This window comes from Pezoporus occidentalis, unplaced genomic scaffold (genome assembly GCF_034315485.1).
Source record: "Pezoporus occidentalis ecotype Australia unplaced genomic scaffold, CSIRO_AGI_Poc_V1 ctg8, whole genome shotgun sequence".
In the NCBI taxonomy this organism is placed as follows: Eukaryota; Metazoa; Chordata; class Aves; order Psittaciformes; family Psittacidae; genus Pezoporus; species Pezoporus occidentalis.
In genome coordinates, this window is record NW_026916158.1 from 8809942 (window position 1) to 8825358 (window position 15417).

Sequence of the window (15417 nt, forward strand, 5' to 3'; positions counted from 1 at the left end):
ACACCCTTCTTGGTGGGACGCACAGGCATGGGCAAGGCTCTTCAGCACTGAGGCACTAACAGTAACAAATACGTCAAAACCAGTCTGTTTATCAAGCCGGGGTACAGGAAGAGGAGCTGAACCCAGGGAGTCGCGTTAATTACCCGTACCTGCCCTCAGGTAATGGTGACTACAACTCCCGGTGTGCACCGCTTCCTGTCGCTGTAATGGCGGGCCCTGCCACGGCGCGCTGCATGATGGGAGTTGTAGTTCGAATCCCCTGACCCTCACGGGCAGCCGTTCGCAGCCCGGCGCTACCCTTTCCCCTCGGCGGGACGGGTCGCGGCCGGTCAAGGTTCGCCAGTTCGTCACGGGTGGAACCGCTGCCCCTCAGGAACTGGACGCCGGAAACCCCATCCCGGAAGCTCCGGGCTCGGCGTCATCAGAATATGGCGGCCTGAGGCGGAGGCGTCCCTTCCTTTCCCGTCCCCTCCGCAGGTGCGTGGGGTGCTGATGGGCTGGGGTGGCTTCGCCGGCGTTGCAGCGGCCCTCGGGTCGGGCGGGCAGTGCTAGGAGCAGACAGTGCTTGGTCAGCCGCGGGGGGCACGTTGTGGCGGGGCCGGGTGAGGGCCGCGGTGCGGGAGGGTGCTGCGCGCTCTGTCCCGTCCAGCGACGAAGCCAGCCCGGGAGTTCGCGGCTGCCGTGGCTCGCCGGCACCCCCCTTGCTGCCTTGGCGCCGAGGTGGCCCTTCCCTCTGGGCCCCGGTGCCTGCTCGAGACCCGTTGCTCCCGGGGTCTGTTGGTACCCGGTCTGTGCGTCGGGGAGCAGGGCTGCTCCCCGGAGAGCGGCAGCCCCCGCCGCCTGAGCGCGGTTCAGGCCGAGCCACGGATGTCTCGTGTCTGCGGAAGCTCCTCGGAGCCCCGTTTCGACATGACAGTTCACAGGCTTAAACAAACTAATCTCCGATCGCGGCGTGAGGGAATTATACACGTCTGTGCCCTCTCCCTCTCCTGTCTCTAAATTAGCAGCTCCCCAAGTGAAGAAAGACCTGCCCGTCTCGTTATGTCTCATACAAAAGCACTACTACAAGAATTACCCTGCGGTAGTCCTGAATGGATTCGAACACTGACTCACTTGTAATCATTAACTTACTCTGTTAAGGGAAAACCAAAGTTAAATCTTGAATGTAATTTTTTTGCTTTCCTAGGTCAGAAAATACCAAAATGCAGTATTCCCATCACTGTGAGCACCTTCTAGAGAGACTGAACAAGCAGCGAGAAGCTGGGTTTCTATGCGACTGCACTGTTGTTATTGGTGAATTCCAGTTCAAAGCACACAGAAACGTGCTTGCCTCCTTCAGCGAGTACTTCGGCGCCTTTTACAGAGATGCGTCTGACAATAACGTTGTTTTGGATCAGACTCAAGTGAAAGCTGACGGATTCCAGAAACTCCTGGAATTTATTTATACAGGAATCTTAAACCTTGACAGGTAACATGTTCTACTAAATAGAGAAAGAGAACAGGGAAATAAACTTTGTGTTATGGCAGTACTGTTTTTTTTTTGTCCTTTGTAATACCTTCTGGAGGAACACATGGTAGTGGCTATGATAAATATTACAAGTTGGAGATAATCTGTTTGTATGTTTTAAAATTAGACAGGACATGCCAGTGCCAAAACAAAGGTTTGTTGTCTGATACTCCACTGATTGTTAGTTTCAGTTTCCCTGTCTGGATTGGGAGGGATTAAACATCTTGCATGATTACCAGGAGAGGGAAGGATACGTTTTTTCTTTCTTAGGTTGGATGACAGGAGTCCATTTTTCCAGAGAACACACAGAAACTGTGTACATGGTAGAAGGTAAAGTCCGAAGAATGGGTGAGGATAGGCACCACTTTAAAAGATTGCATTGGTTAGAATTTGCATGATCAGTTACTTAAAATTTTTCATTACAGTGCCCAAAAGGAGTCACAGAAAAAGCATTTCCCCCCTTACTGCACTGATCTTATGCTTGTCATGTTGCTTTATGTACAGTGAGATTCTTTGCAGTGCTTTCTTCTTGGCAAACAAGACATTATCCCTCACAAGGGAAGTATGACTTCTTAGAAAGTATGTAGTCCAGGATTTTCCTTCCTTTCCCAATGCCTGGTGCCAAATGCAGGTTTAAAAACCTGTCTGAAATCTCACAGTCATTAATTTAAGTACACAGATGCAGGGTGGTATGGTGGTGTTTGGGGTTTTGTTGTTTTGGTTTTATTTTGGTTTTAATTAGCTACAAGCATTAATAGCAACAAAGCAGGTAATGCAGCTGTGTGGTGAAGTTAGTGACCACTGCTTTGCAGATTAGTGTGAGCAGTATCATGCAGCATTCTTGATGTCTGTCTGGGACCACAGTGGGAGAGTTTCTGGACTCATTCTGAAGCAGCTGAAATCTTTGAAGGAAGAGGAGGGTGCAAGTACCATTGTCATCTATTGCTGTTGCAGAGCTATTTGGCTAAAAATGATGCTCACAGGTCTGCCCACATGCACCCATCCTCTTCCCCTGCGTCCCTTTAGGCTGCAAATTCTGTTGTCTTCTCTGATGGTGGGTTCACAAGAGACACGGGGAGGGTGCCCTTTGAACTCTGCTATTGTAAGGCAAGATACTGAGACAGTTGTATTCATGTACAGAGAGTAACTGTGGCTAGTTACTTACTGTTTAATTACATTTACTGTGTAATAGATGGCTAAAATGATGTTGTTTACCATGAATCTCTCTTTAAAGTGCTGTAAATCCATAAATGCATTGATGGTACATGTTGCCACCTTCCCCAGATCAATTTTTTCTAAACCATCAGGGCCTGTGTTGCAGCAACTGAGAAGCAGAATGTAGTAGCTGAAATGAGGACTTCTGTGGTGTTAACATTGTCTGTGCACAGCTGACACAGAATTAAGACTGTTTGCAAATCGTTTTATAAAACAAGATTAATACCTGCCTCACAGCAGTGCTGAGGTGAATGTGCCACTTGCAAATTAAGACTTGCTAGAAGGCTTATAGAATTGTAATTTATGCATTTTATTCTCCAGTATTTTATCCTTGTGGTTTCTGAGCTTTTTGGACCACCAGCCCCATGTCTATCCTCACCACCTTACAATTTGCCTTTTAATTGAAAATTCTACAAAAGGCACATAACTGAAACTAAAATTCTCGCTTCTGTGGATGTGCAGAGATGGGCTGTCGGTTCGGGAGTAACTGTTGTACTGGGGTCTCACAGCACCAAGAGATCAGATCTTGCTGTATGTGCTCTCAGAGTTGCATTTTCTAACAGTGTAACTTTCCTGTAGTTCTGCCCTCTGTATTTGATACAGTTGGTGCAGAACAAATGCTTGCTTTGTCCAGAATATTGTCACCCAAATCTTATTTTCTTGCAGCTGGAATGTTAAAGAAATTCACCAGGCCGCAGACTATCTCAAAGTGGAAGAAGTGGTCGCTAAATGCAAAATTAAGATGGAGGACTTTGCTTTTATTGCTAATCCTTCTTCTACAGAGACATCTAGTATCACTGGAAACATCGAGATGAATCAACAGACTTGCCTTCTGACTCTCCGAGATTACAGTAACCAGGAGAAAGCAGACACTGCTTCTGCAGAGTTGGTTCAACCACAGGCAAAGAAAGCAGCTTTGGAAAAGAAATCTCCTCAGACCAAAAAGCGAAAGAAGAATTTCAGCTCTCCCAAAAGCATACAAAATAAATCTGTACAGTATCAGAATGATGTGACTGAGAACACATCCATTGAGATGTTTTTAGATGCCAATAAGCTGGCCACCCAGATAACAGAACAGGCTGCCCAGGGCAGTGATAACTCTGAGCTACAGCTGGCATCAGTGGTGGAAAGTGAAACGCTGGCAGCGCAGGATATCCTAGTTCAGACTATTGCTGCAAAACAGAAGCGGGGAAAGTCTCAGCAAGGGTGCGCATTGAAGGAGCACTGTATGTCTAACGTAGCCAGCGAAAAGACCACTTACCAGCTGGAGAGCACAGCAGAAGAGCTCGACCAGAAGTATTCCAAAGCTAAACCAGTGTGTAACACCTGTGGAAAAGTCTTTTCAGAAGCTAGTAGCCTCCGTCGCCACATGAGAATACACAAAGGAGTGAAACCATATGTGTGTCAGCTCTGTGGGAAGGCATTCACTCAGTGCAATCAGTTGAAAACACATGTAAGGACTCACACAGGTAAGCCATTGGCCTTGTCTCTGAGACCTGGAATCACAGCCTGTGAACAAAGGACTATAAAAATCTTCGTGATCTTTTTCCTCTAGGAATTATGTCTGCTGCTGGTATGCATATGGAGGTAGTACCAATATCCTGGTAGCATGAAATGCTGCAGCATTTTTCAGAACAAAATCGTAGTTTCTGCTTTAAATAGCTACAGGGGACTTTACTAGTCTGAGCATCTTGATTTCTGGAAAGACTCGGAAGAGCTGGGTGCCCTTTAATTTTGCAGAGTGAGGGAGTGCCAAAACCTCCAGTTTTCCAGTGCAAGTAGAGCGTGGAAAACTCATTGTACTAGATACCAGGATTTCTGTTGCTTTTTTAAAACTTCAAATTCTAATGCACATTTGATAACAAAAGTGGGGGAAAATGCAATCTTGTGACAAGTAGGTAACTTCTCCTGCAAGGCCTTCATATGAGGTAGGGGAGGTGGCTGAAGTACTACAGCACTTGCGGGTTTATTTAGTAAAACATGCAGCTGAAATGTGTGATGGTGTTACAATCTCTGCATTCAATAAAGAATTCCCAGAAGTTTGTGTTGTATCAAGAGCTACTGAACAAAGCATCAAAGCAAAATCAATTGTGAACACTTGAAAGTCAGACATGTTGTCTTAATGTTTAAAGAGTATGAGCAACAAGTTGCTGGAGCCTGGGACATGTGGGAGAAGTGCTGTGCCTGTATTCTTCCGTGAAGATGGAAGACTTGATTCTGGGTCAGTTTGTTCTTCAGGCCATTGCTGCCATGCTTAGCCCAGTGAGCAATGGAGGGACCTGTTTTGTGGAGTTTTCTTCCTTCTGTGGCCAGCACTGAGAATTCTGAAGTAACAGTGAATCAGATAAAAACTTACTTACTTTTGCTCTTTTTCCCCTTTGGAAAACTCTGAGCCAAGGCCAGCAGTGGAGCTCTTTCCACAAAGCCATGAAGTTGTAAAGAGGTGATGTAGGATGTATTGAGGTGCAGCTGCAGAACGCTGTGCTCTTTCTGTAACCAAGGGAGGGAATTTCAGATATTGTCAGCCAGTAACTAATCAAAGATTCATATGGGAGACAGAGCTTGTGAGCAGTATTCAGGGCCAGTCGTGGTAGGAATGTCAGATGCGTTTTCTGCTTTTGGGAGTATTGTACTGGGAATTTTTGCCTGAGTAGGTAGGGAATTTCACAGTGTGAGTTGCTAGATGGCAGGCTAGATGTCTAATACTTTTATTTTTGAAGTTCTTGTGTACACAGTATATTTAAGAATAGTTGAGTTCTTGATTTGATTGTGTACTGCCACAGTAATGCAGGGATAGGCTCTTTTATACTGTCATCTATGACTCTGCAGCATTGTGCAATCCATTTTGTGAGACTCTTGAGAACAAAGAGAACACGAGTAGTCAGAGAAGTACCTGCAGCACTCTACAGCAGATACCAATGAGAAATTATGGAGCACTAGACTGTACTATTAGGACCATTGCTGTTTGACAGGCAAGAAAAGGCAGATGATTCACTTGGCAGATGGTTCATCTTGAATATTCAGAATCATGAGTAGACAGAACTAGTGAAAAGCCTGAAAATGCAGTAGCAGCATCCAAAAATAATGTGGGAGAAATGGCACTATTAAAAAATAGTATTACCTTTTTTCCCAAAAGGTAATGTGTTAAAAAATAGCCTGTTATCCACTGTATTCCTGGCATATTCCGCTTCAGTGGACTGATTATGGGATGTTCCAAGGTGTTACTTGTATGAAGTATTAGAACAGACACCTGAGCTTTGGTCAGGTAATGGGCTGGAAAGCTTTCTTACGCAAATGCGGAGAGCACAAGGGTTTTATTTTTCACCAGGGGAGAAGCCATACAAATGTGAACTCTGCGACAAAGGCTTTGCTCAGAAGTGCCAGTTAGTGTTCCACAGTCGGATGCACCACGGAGAAGAGAAACCATACAAATGTGATGTGTGCAACCTGCAGTTTGCGACTTCAAGCAATCTGAAGATTCATGCCAGGTGGGCAAAAGTGAAATCTTGCAAATGCTTATCCATGTGTTTATTTGAACAGAACAATTTACTCCAGTGCGAGCAAGAGGTACACTTTCACATAATTTGGTCATTTCCGTTTCTTTTCTCATGGGTCTTCTCTCGTGTTGTGGAACAGAATAATTACACCTATGTACATGCTCCTGAGGGAAGCAGTTTGTGATTTATGAATCTGACATTCTGTGTACTGGTATCCTAATGGCAGCGATGTGGGTTTGTTTTAAATTGCTTGTAGCACCAGAGAGGAATGTTCCTGGGTGGGAAGCAGAACAGAACAGTTCTTGCAGCTCACTGCTATTTTCATGTGGCTTTTTGCATTTTTGGCAGGAGCAGGAATTACATTTCTGTGTTAGGAATCATCGTTTTATCTTTCAGTACACTATCATGCAAAACATGCTGAGTGCTCATGGTGCATGTCATGTGTGCAGGGCCTGTACTTTTTTGTAGTTCAGAGAATTTTGGGGTAAAGTGCTAATGGAGGAGAGTGAGTTGGTCGCAGGTGTTGCTTCCTTCCTGCCCAGGATCACTGATGTTCATTTTCATTCATTCGCAGGAAGCACAGTGGTGAGAAGCCGTATGTGTGCGATCGCTGCGGCCAGCGGTTTGCTCAAGCCAGCACACTCACCTACCACGTGCGCCGCCATACAGGGGAGAAACCCTATGTGTGTGACAGCTGTGGAAAAGCCTTTGCTGTCTCCAGTTCTCTCATCACCCATTCCCGAAAACACACAGGTAAGGGGAAACGAGTCCTGTGGCACCACAGCAGGCCTGGTAAGGGAGCGCATCTGGCAGAGGGGCTGGATATAGGTAATGACCTGGAAATCTGTAGGTTGGAGTTACCTCCAGAGTTGTCATCCAGCTCTTTACTCATGTTTTTTCCCTTTGATTCCAGTTTAGGGAGCTCTTTCTCCCATTAGACGTTCCCTCTGCTTTATTCTGGTTTGTTCTTTTGGCTATCCTGGCTTATATATTGGAGTAATAAACTACTTGTGTTTTCTTTAGGAGAGAAGCCATATATCTGCGGCATTTGTGAAAAAAGTTTTATTTCCTCTGGAGAGCTCAATAAACATTTTCGGTCCCATACAGGTTAGTTGCCGGACAGGCTGCTTCCTGCACTATAAATAATATCTTACTTTTACCATTTTGCCTTTAAAATACACCATATTGTGCTGTACTTGAAAGTAGCAGTTTCTTAATTTATGGATCTCTGTGTTAGCGTAATTTAAAGAAAATATTTGTGCATTTTTTAATTGCCTTTTTCAGACTAAGATCTGCATAACAGTGTGGTTGATGAATGATCATGGCTTTACTTCTGACATTTGGGATTTTTTGCTTTGTTTTAATCTATTCTGGAAACAGTTTTCTTCTGAAGAGACACAGTCAGAATAACAGACTTGTTTAAAATACAAGCTTGAAATCCATTGTCCTACATCTCTCGCTGTGTTTGTTTTCAATTTCTGATTGTTCTAACTACCAAACCACTTGTTATTTTTCAGGTGAAAGACCATTTATCTGTGAAATGTGTGGGAATTCTTACACAGATATAAAAAATCTTAAGAAGCACAAAACAAAAGTTCACACAGGTATGTTCCTTGCAAGGAAACATTAAGAAGTGACATCAACTGTCTTGTCTTCAGGGGTTAATAACTATTCTTTTTTTTTTTTTTTTGGTTCATGCAGGCCCGAAATCAGAACATAAATTATTTTTGGAATAATTTTTGGATAGTAGCTCTCCTTAGAGCCAAAAGCATCCACTTTAGAGGTACCCAAACCTTTTAAAGCATAGATCGCCTGCTTTCAAGTAGATTCAAGACACATTTTCAAGCATTTGCATTGCTGTAACACATGTTGAGCAACATAGAAGTGGATTGCTGCTGACAGGAATTTCTATACGTGAATATTTACTTTCTTGTCCTAGTAACTTGTGAGAACTTTCCACCTCAAGGCTAAGTCTGAATTGTAGGAAATGGTTTACCCCTTCTGAACATGTCAGAGGAGTGTGTCTTTACAAGGGCAGTGACTGAGGTGAACAAGGCGTAGTAGTTACAGGAATTACTTTACATCTTGAAGGCACAAATTATTATAAGGGTGATTTTTTATATATGCAATGTTAATCCAAGTCTGAGCTGGATTAGCAAGCACACAAAATGACAGACAGCTGGCAAAATGTTTCCACCTGCAAATTCTGCCCTAGAAAGTCTTCCCAAATACGTTCCATTCCTATTCTAGAGACAAGATTTTGATTAGGAAGAAACTTGACATAATACTTGCCTATGGAGACGTTGAGCCAGCTGCATTCAGCACTGGCTCCATACACCTTGTTATCTGTCCATCCCCAAGTGCATTAACCATAATTCCCTTGGCTCTGTGATGGGGAAAAAGGAGTAATGGATGTCTGTGTAGATCTGGATTGGGAGGAGTAGAGGATGAGAAAACAGGAGTTATTTGCAGAGGTAGCTTTGAATGTCAAAAGCTTGAGAAGCCCCATTTAGGAAGGCCCCAGTGCAGCAGGAAGCCAGTGGAAGCAAGGGTGAGATGAGAGCAGTGGTGAGCCTGGCAGAGCCTCAGGGTGTGAGCTGGGGGAGTTGACAAGGCATGTCTGCTCTCATGGAGACAGTGCAGACGGAAGTGCTTCATTGCTGAAATAACAGGCTTCAGGGTGCACTTTGGTAGAGGACAGGTCAAATAGCCAATGCCTTCAAACAGGAAGGCAGCGAGGAATTCTTTCACAGTGATTTCAGTTAGGAACAGAAAATCCTTTCTCAAGTGACTGGATAAAAACTACCATGGGTCTGGCAGGAAGGGCTTTAATAAACACTTTCTTCTGAAGAAGTTTATGGATAAGTGATGGTATTGTACATTGCTATCTCACATTAAGAGGCTGTTTGGATGTGGCTGCATTTCTTAGATTTTCTGGGATGGAAAGTCTCAAGGAAGTCTTCATAATTACATTTTTTTTCCAAAGCTCCTTTGTGGTGTTAAGGATTTGTTATCTTCTGTACCATGTTAAGTAGAAATGAAGTTGGAATGCACCATTCCTCTAGTTGTCATGCTAAAAGCAGCAAAGGTGGTGATTCTCAGTGCTTACATTGTATTTACGGCTCATTCTGGCTTGGCAGCACATCGAAGCACTGATAGCCCAGCTGCCCTGGCAGTCTTTGACATACCACGTGTTTGTTTTGATGGTCATTTGAAAGGGAATTTGCAGCAGGAGCTTTTGAACGTTTCTTTTGTTTTCTTTTTTTTCCCCAGGATCAGAAACTCCCCCTGATTCTAATGCACTTGATAACTCTTTCAATGAACAAGAATCCATTCAGAGTCAGAAAAGTCCCTTATCAGAGTCCATAGATGTGAAACCCTCTGAGATGTCTTTAGCACTTCCTCTTCCCATTGGGAGTGAAGACCATCAGATGCTGCTTCCTGTGACGGGTAGTCAGTCTCCTTCATCAGAAACATTACTAAGATCTGCTGTGACTGGATATTCAGAACCTCAGTTTATTTTCTTGCAGCAGTTGTACTGACAGTGCAGTACAGAGGCAACAAGGTAATTTGATAGTGAACTTGCGCACGTTTGGTGAGATGAACATAATCGAGCAAGCAGTCACGCTTTTTGAATTGGACTTGTTTTTTTTTCCCTCTGTGTAAAGACACTTGTAAGGCATTTCCATTGTGCAGTACTGTCTGACATTTTTGTTGAATTGTGCTAACCTACAATCAGTTTTCTATTTGCAATTAACACCAATTTCCACAAGACAATTCGTTTCCAGCAACATCTGCCTTAAAAATTCTCTGTTAAATATGCTGATGTATTTTGGAGAACTCCACCCATGTTCCTGCTGATCTGATGTGTCACGGTGTCACTTGAGAGCAGATGTTTAAGCCATATTTGATAATTTAGGAATATTAACCCAGAGGTGTAAGGGGAAAATCATGATTCAGATGCACTAGCAAGCTTGTACTCCTGCATTCCAAGTGATACAGTGGTGCATGCTGGAAGGCAGGCTGGTGCAGTGCTCCCAAAGAATTACAACTGTCAGCTGAAGTCTGAGCAGAGGGAAAGCAAGCTTCGTGTATATTTTCCTGACAAGGCAAGTAAAGGAGGGTTATTTTTTTTTCTCAAGTGCGGTAAGTCAGGGGGCTCTCATGGCACAGACACTGCTGGGTATTGGGTACTCTTTCCAACAGGTCACTTGTTTTTTTTCTTCTGAGTGAATCCAGTGTTGGTGTATCTTGTCCTGGGTTTCTTTTTCACATCCCTGACACATGCTGGGTTTGGCACAAGTGACCACATTTGCTCAAACGGAGAGTTTGGAACATGCATGTTACAGATGAGACAAAAAGGTGCATCGACTTAATTGGTGTGGCATGAATCATAGCCTCACAATCCTTTTTTTTTTTTACAGTAGTGCTGCTTCTTGTGCTAGACACTAGGTATAAAAGAGGAAAGAAACAAATCCTGTCCTTCACTGTGAAAACAAGAAGTCAATGCTACATGAAGGGGTATTAAGGAAGAATACAAAAAAGCAGATGGCTATTCTTGTAGGCAAGGCTTTGTTAAGAGTATGACTGATTTGGTTTAATTGAAGTACTTATGTATGGCTTTATCTCTCATATCACTTGTCCACAATAACTACACAAAACTGGTATCCAGCAAGACCTGTATGAAGGTATGTTTGATTACTAGCAACATACATTTCTAAAAAGCAACATTTCTAGTGTCTTGCTAGGGTCATTAGATACACACTGGTTGACAAACGGGATTCTTTTATACTCCTTTTTGCCAGTTTGTGCCATTAACAGAATGTGAGCATTATTTAAGTAATCAATCAGATAGTAAGAAAACAGTCATAATACTGTACCAACAATGCATTTACAGATACTGTTTGTTGGTTATTTACTTGGTGCTAGCATTTTATTTCCACTGATGCCTTGTGTCCAGACACTGATAAATAGAAGAGCACAGGAGATACCTCTTAACTGTTCTACATGGAGTATTAATCTGCACCTTAATTAAACAGACTTGTGAAAAATTTCTTTGAGGATTTCATTTAAATATTCTGTAAATGGTTCCCTGACTCCTGAGCATCACTATAGAATTCTTTTTTCTCTTCCTACATGTTTGTACCTGTAAAGTAATAGACTTTTTGCTTCTTTCTGTTGATCATTTTAGTATGTGGCAAATTTAAACCTCTGCTTCTTGGTCATATTTTATGCTTTATACATGGCAAATTTGCTGATAAGGTCCCCCATGGACAGCAGGGAGTACAGCCGTGTTCACTGGGAACATTCTTAATGCAGGCATCTCTGGTTCTGTCCACTGGAGCCAATTACTGCTGTACCTGCCTGACCTTTTTTCTTTGCTTATCTGCACTACATCATGTCTGAACAGCCAATGTCCTTCAGAATGCTGGCAAAGGACAATGGGTGAAGCTCAGTGATATTTTTTTTCCTGTTTGTTGGCATTTCCCCTTTTCCTCCCCGTTTTTTAGCTTCTGTTGTTGATGTAGCACCTGAAGGATTCCTTAGCCTTGCCATTTGAAACTGAAGAATCTCAAAGATTGGGATCTTGACTCAGTATAAAAAGCAAACTGTGTAGCTTGTCCTAAGGTTCTTCTTTACTTTTGCTCTCCAAGAGCCGAAGCCTTGGGATACGCATAAATACTGAAAACGAACAATACCATACAACTGACAGCTTTCATATTTAAACAGCTTTGGAAGATAAACTAATGATAGGCTGCTGTTACCTGAGGAAAAGTATCTGAAGATTAAGATATCCAGGATAAATAACCATAAGAGAGAACTAGCTCTGGAAAAGAAAAATATGTTAAAAATATTTACATTCCTCCATAGTAAATGCATTCCATAACAATGTTTGTTTGGACTGTTTTTATATTTCTAAAATTGTATCTTATTACTGTATTCTTAGAGTTCAGACTTTTTTAAAAAAATACAGTGCTTAGATTTATACAGGATTTGTTTAGATACTTATAACAGTAACGCTTTATTAGTCATTTAGTTTTCTTTATAGACAAGTAGATAATCATTATTTTTTACAAGACAACAATTTTAACCTTTCTTAATAGAATACACGGGCTTGTAGTTTTGTCTTGGAGCAATAATTTAAGACCTGCACTCTTGAGTCCCCATCTGAGAGTCTTGATTTTTATCCTCATCTTTCATGAAGATATCTCAGCTACTGAGGTATGATATCTATGAACTGTATTCATTTACTAGAATATAGATTTTAAATATATATATAAATATTTATATATATTTTAAATATTATATATAAATATTTAAATATATAACACACCTACAGACAAATTTTGTATATATATAAAATATATATATTTTATATATATATAAACAGGCCCAACCTTTGTTCAGGTTGGGCCTGAGGAAGCAGGTCTGTGCTGTACCTTTTGCCAACAGATGCATGGAAATCAGCTGCACATCTAATTCCTAGGCTCAAGGATTCCGAGTTAATTTTGGAGGCACAAGGTTTATAACAGTATTGATAATTTCTCTAAGGGATTAATGGGGGAAGGCATGGAATCTTTTTAGGCAGACATCTTGAGACCTACCTGCAAAAGGAAAGAGGAAATTGGAATAATTTAGAGAAAATTGCATGATTTGCCCCACTGTTTCAGTACTGTTTCAGTCAATTTTGCATTGAAATCAGTGCAAGTTTTGTCTGAGTAGGTTATCTGCATCTTGAAGTCTCCAAATTGGCTGTTTGGAAATACGTGTGTGAGAATGGCTCTCTGTACAACACTGAACTTCCAAAGTTTTGCTGATCTGTGGCCACAAAGTGTGACAACTTTTTCTGAAACCATGTGTTTCAAAAAACTGTTCCAAGTATGGATGGACAAGTCCCATGTTAAGGATTTCAGGGCTGTGATCTTGGAGAAGCTGTTGATAAGCCTTGCAGAATTAAGTTCACATAAGGACTAATAACTGATTTTTTGGTTAAATTATTTTTAAAGTATCTTTCCTGTATATACAGTTTTTCCTCTGTTATTTGTATATATCTCAACTCTCAATTTTATAATCCCCTGGGAAGGGAGGGAGTTGTACATATTTAGCCTGAAGTGTTTTATGTTAGACTTTAATAAACTTGTTTTGTAATTTTCCCTCACCTGGTGTCTCCTGTTTGTAACTGCAGGGGGTAGCACAAAAGGAGGAGGGAAGCAGTCTAACATAACCACCCTCAAACACCCTGTCAGAAGGATACGTGCTGCAGCACACTTAACACAGCAAGGATTGTTACATTACGCACCAAATTCTCATAATAGAAGATAGTTTGGGTTCTATTCAAACTGAATTAAACACAAAAATTATTCTAAATACAATCCAATATAATGACTTTTAGGTTAATTTTTTTCCACTTGTTTTGAGGTGTCTGGGGGGGTGGGTTTTTACAGAGTGCTTTGAAGATGTACTTTTTTTTTTCTAAACTACATATTCAGTGAATTTATCAGAATTTGTATCTTAACATATTTTTACTAGATGGTTTCATTTTACAGAAGGTGGTGTGGTGACTGGAGCACACAGCAGGACTTAGGGGACCTGCACTGTACCACTGGTTTACTGGGTCAGCCGTTTTCCTTCCTTTTAAACTAGGGCAAAAATGCTGCCTTTCCACAAGCTGTGGAAGCTAAAGCAATGGTTAACTGAGCAGGATTACGCTTGCTAGAATAACTTGCTCAGAATAACATGGCAAAAAATTCTCTACGTCCAAAGAACACAAGAGACATCTTTTAAGAATTTCAAGGTTTGGTTTCCACAGAAAGGAAAGCAGTAAGTAAATGTCGCTGGCATAGGCCTCTAAGCAATACAGGGTTTTGCACAAATAATTATTTTAGTGTGCAGGAAGCTGCTTATACAAGATTCAGTGGGAATTATTCTGCAGCCCTTTGTTGCAAAGGACTATCAAAGTAAACTATAACGTGAGCTAGTTTTATGGATGTCAATAGTGCAGAGTGCTCTTACACATCTTGCTATTAAACAATGGTTCAGAGACAGTACAAATACTTGCATAAATACAAGAGAAAGAAAGATGTGTGGAAAAAAGTTACCTTGATCTGAATGTTGTAGTGGCCTTTCTGGCAGAAAATTGTATCATCAGTGTCTCAGTATGGAAAGTACTCTATCGGAATGTAACCTGCAGAGCTCCAGTGCAGCAATGCCCATGAAAACACCAACTTTGATATTTGATAATACAGTCTCATCTAATTATTTTTAAACTTAGAAGTTTTTGTAGCATGTAGCTTGTTCTCAAACAATCACATTCAGTGTACCCTTAATTTTTGTTCTCATTGCTGTTTTTCCTGTTTAACCACTATAAGCTTCCTGTTAAACTATAAGCTTCTCTCTAGAACAGGGTTTTCAGTGTGATGTGTGGGCTTTCTGCTTAACAAGACAAGTACAAGTTAGGAGGACCCTGTACAGGTACATGGAACAAACATACCTGCTCTGTGGATTTACCTCTTAAGTCCTCTTATGACAGTAAGTGCTTTTTGGAGCAACAGAGCCTGGTTCATTTGTGATTGGGGTGGGAGGAATGAAAAAAACCCAACCAAACAACAGAACACCTCCACATCTAGTGACTTCTACAGGTATGAGCAGAGTGGGTGGAAGAAGGAAACAAGCTGAGTGGTTCCCAAAATTCTACAAAGTCTGTACCCAAATCATTAAACAATGTTTAACTACCATTGTGTGTATATGTTGTCTTATTTGTGCAGAAGAGTTGCCACGTAGCTACTTCTTAATTTTTAAGAGACAGGAAGAAAAGACACCAAGGTTGGTGGGTGTGTATCATTTGTTGTACAAGGAACAAGTACAAGTTGCAAGCTAATCAAAATACCAGCTTTAAAGTCCCAGCATTATAGTGGCTTAATGATTAGGTTAATTTAACTTGGGTTTAAAAAAAGGTTATTCTTGAAAAGAGATCAAAAGCACCATTACTAAGTAAAAGGAGAGTGTATGTAGAGCACAGTAGCAACAAACAGATTTACCCAAACCTCCCCGTTTCAGCAGGAATCTTCTTCTGCAGTATATCTGATTTGCTATCAAGTAAAGTTGCTGCCCAGCAGTAGTCCTGGGTGTAAGATTTTGTCAGCTTGATCTGCCTGGCTGTACTCCAACCTGCAGAGATGCAGTAACATTGCATATGGG

General features: G+C 41.7%; 1 protein-coding gene across 1 annotated transcript; it reads left to right on the forward strand.

Moving 5' to 3' along the window:
* The first annotated feature begins 185 nt into the window (after positions 1-185).
* Positions 186-12164, forward strand: MYNN (myoneurin). The gene is made up of 8 exons (XM_062603448.1): positions 186-477; positions 1187-1468; positions 3389-4191; positions 6051-6210; positions 6794-6972; positions 7243-7326; positions 7737-7823; positions 9493-12164. Exons 2-8 carry the CDS (start codon positions 1203-1205, stop codon positions 9759-9761), a joined length of 1848 nt encoding a protein of 615 aa, XP_062459432.1. The 5' UTR covers positions 186-477; positions 1187-1202; the 3' UTR covers positions 9762-12164.
* The last annotated feature ends 3253 nt before the right edge of the window (positions 12165-15417 follow it).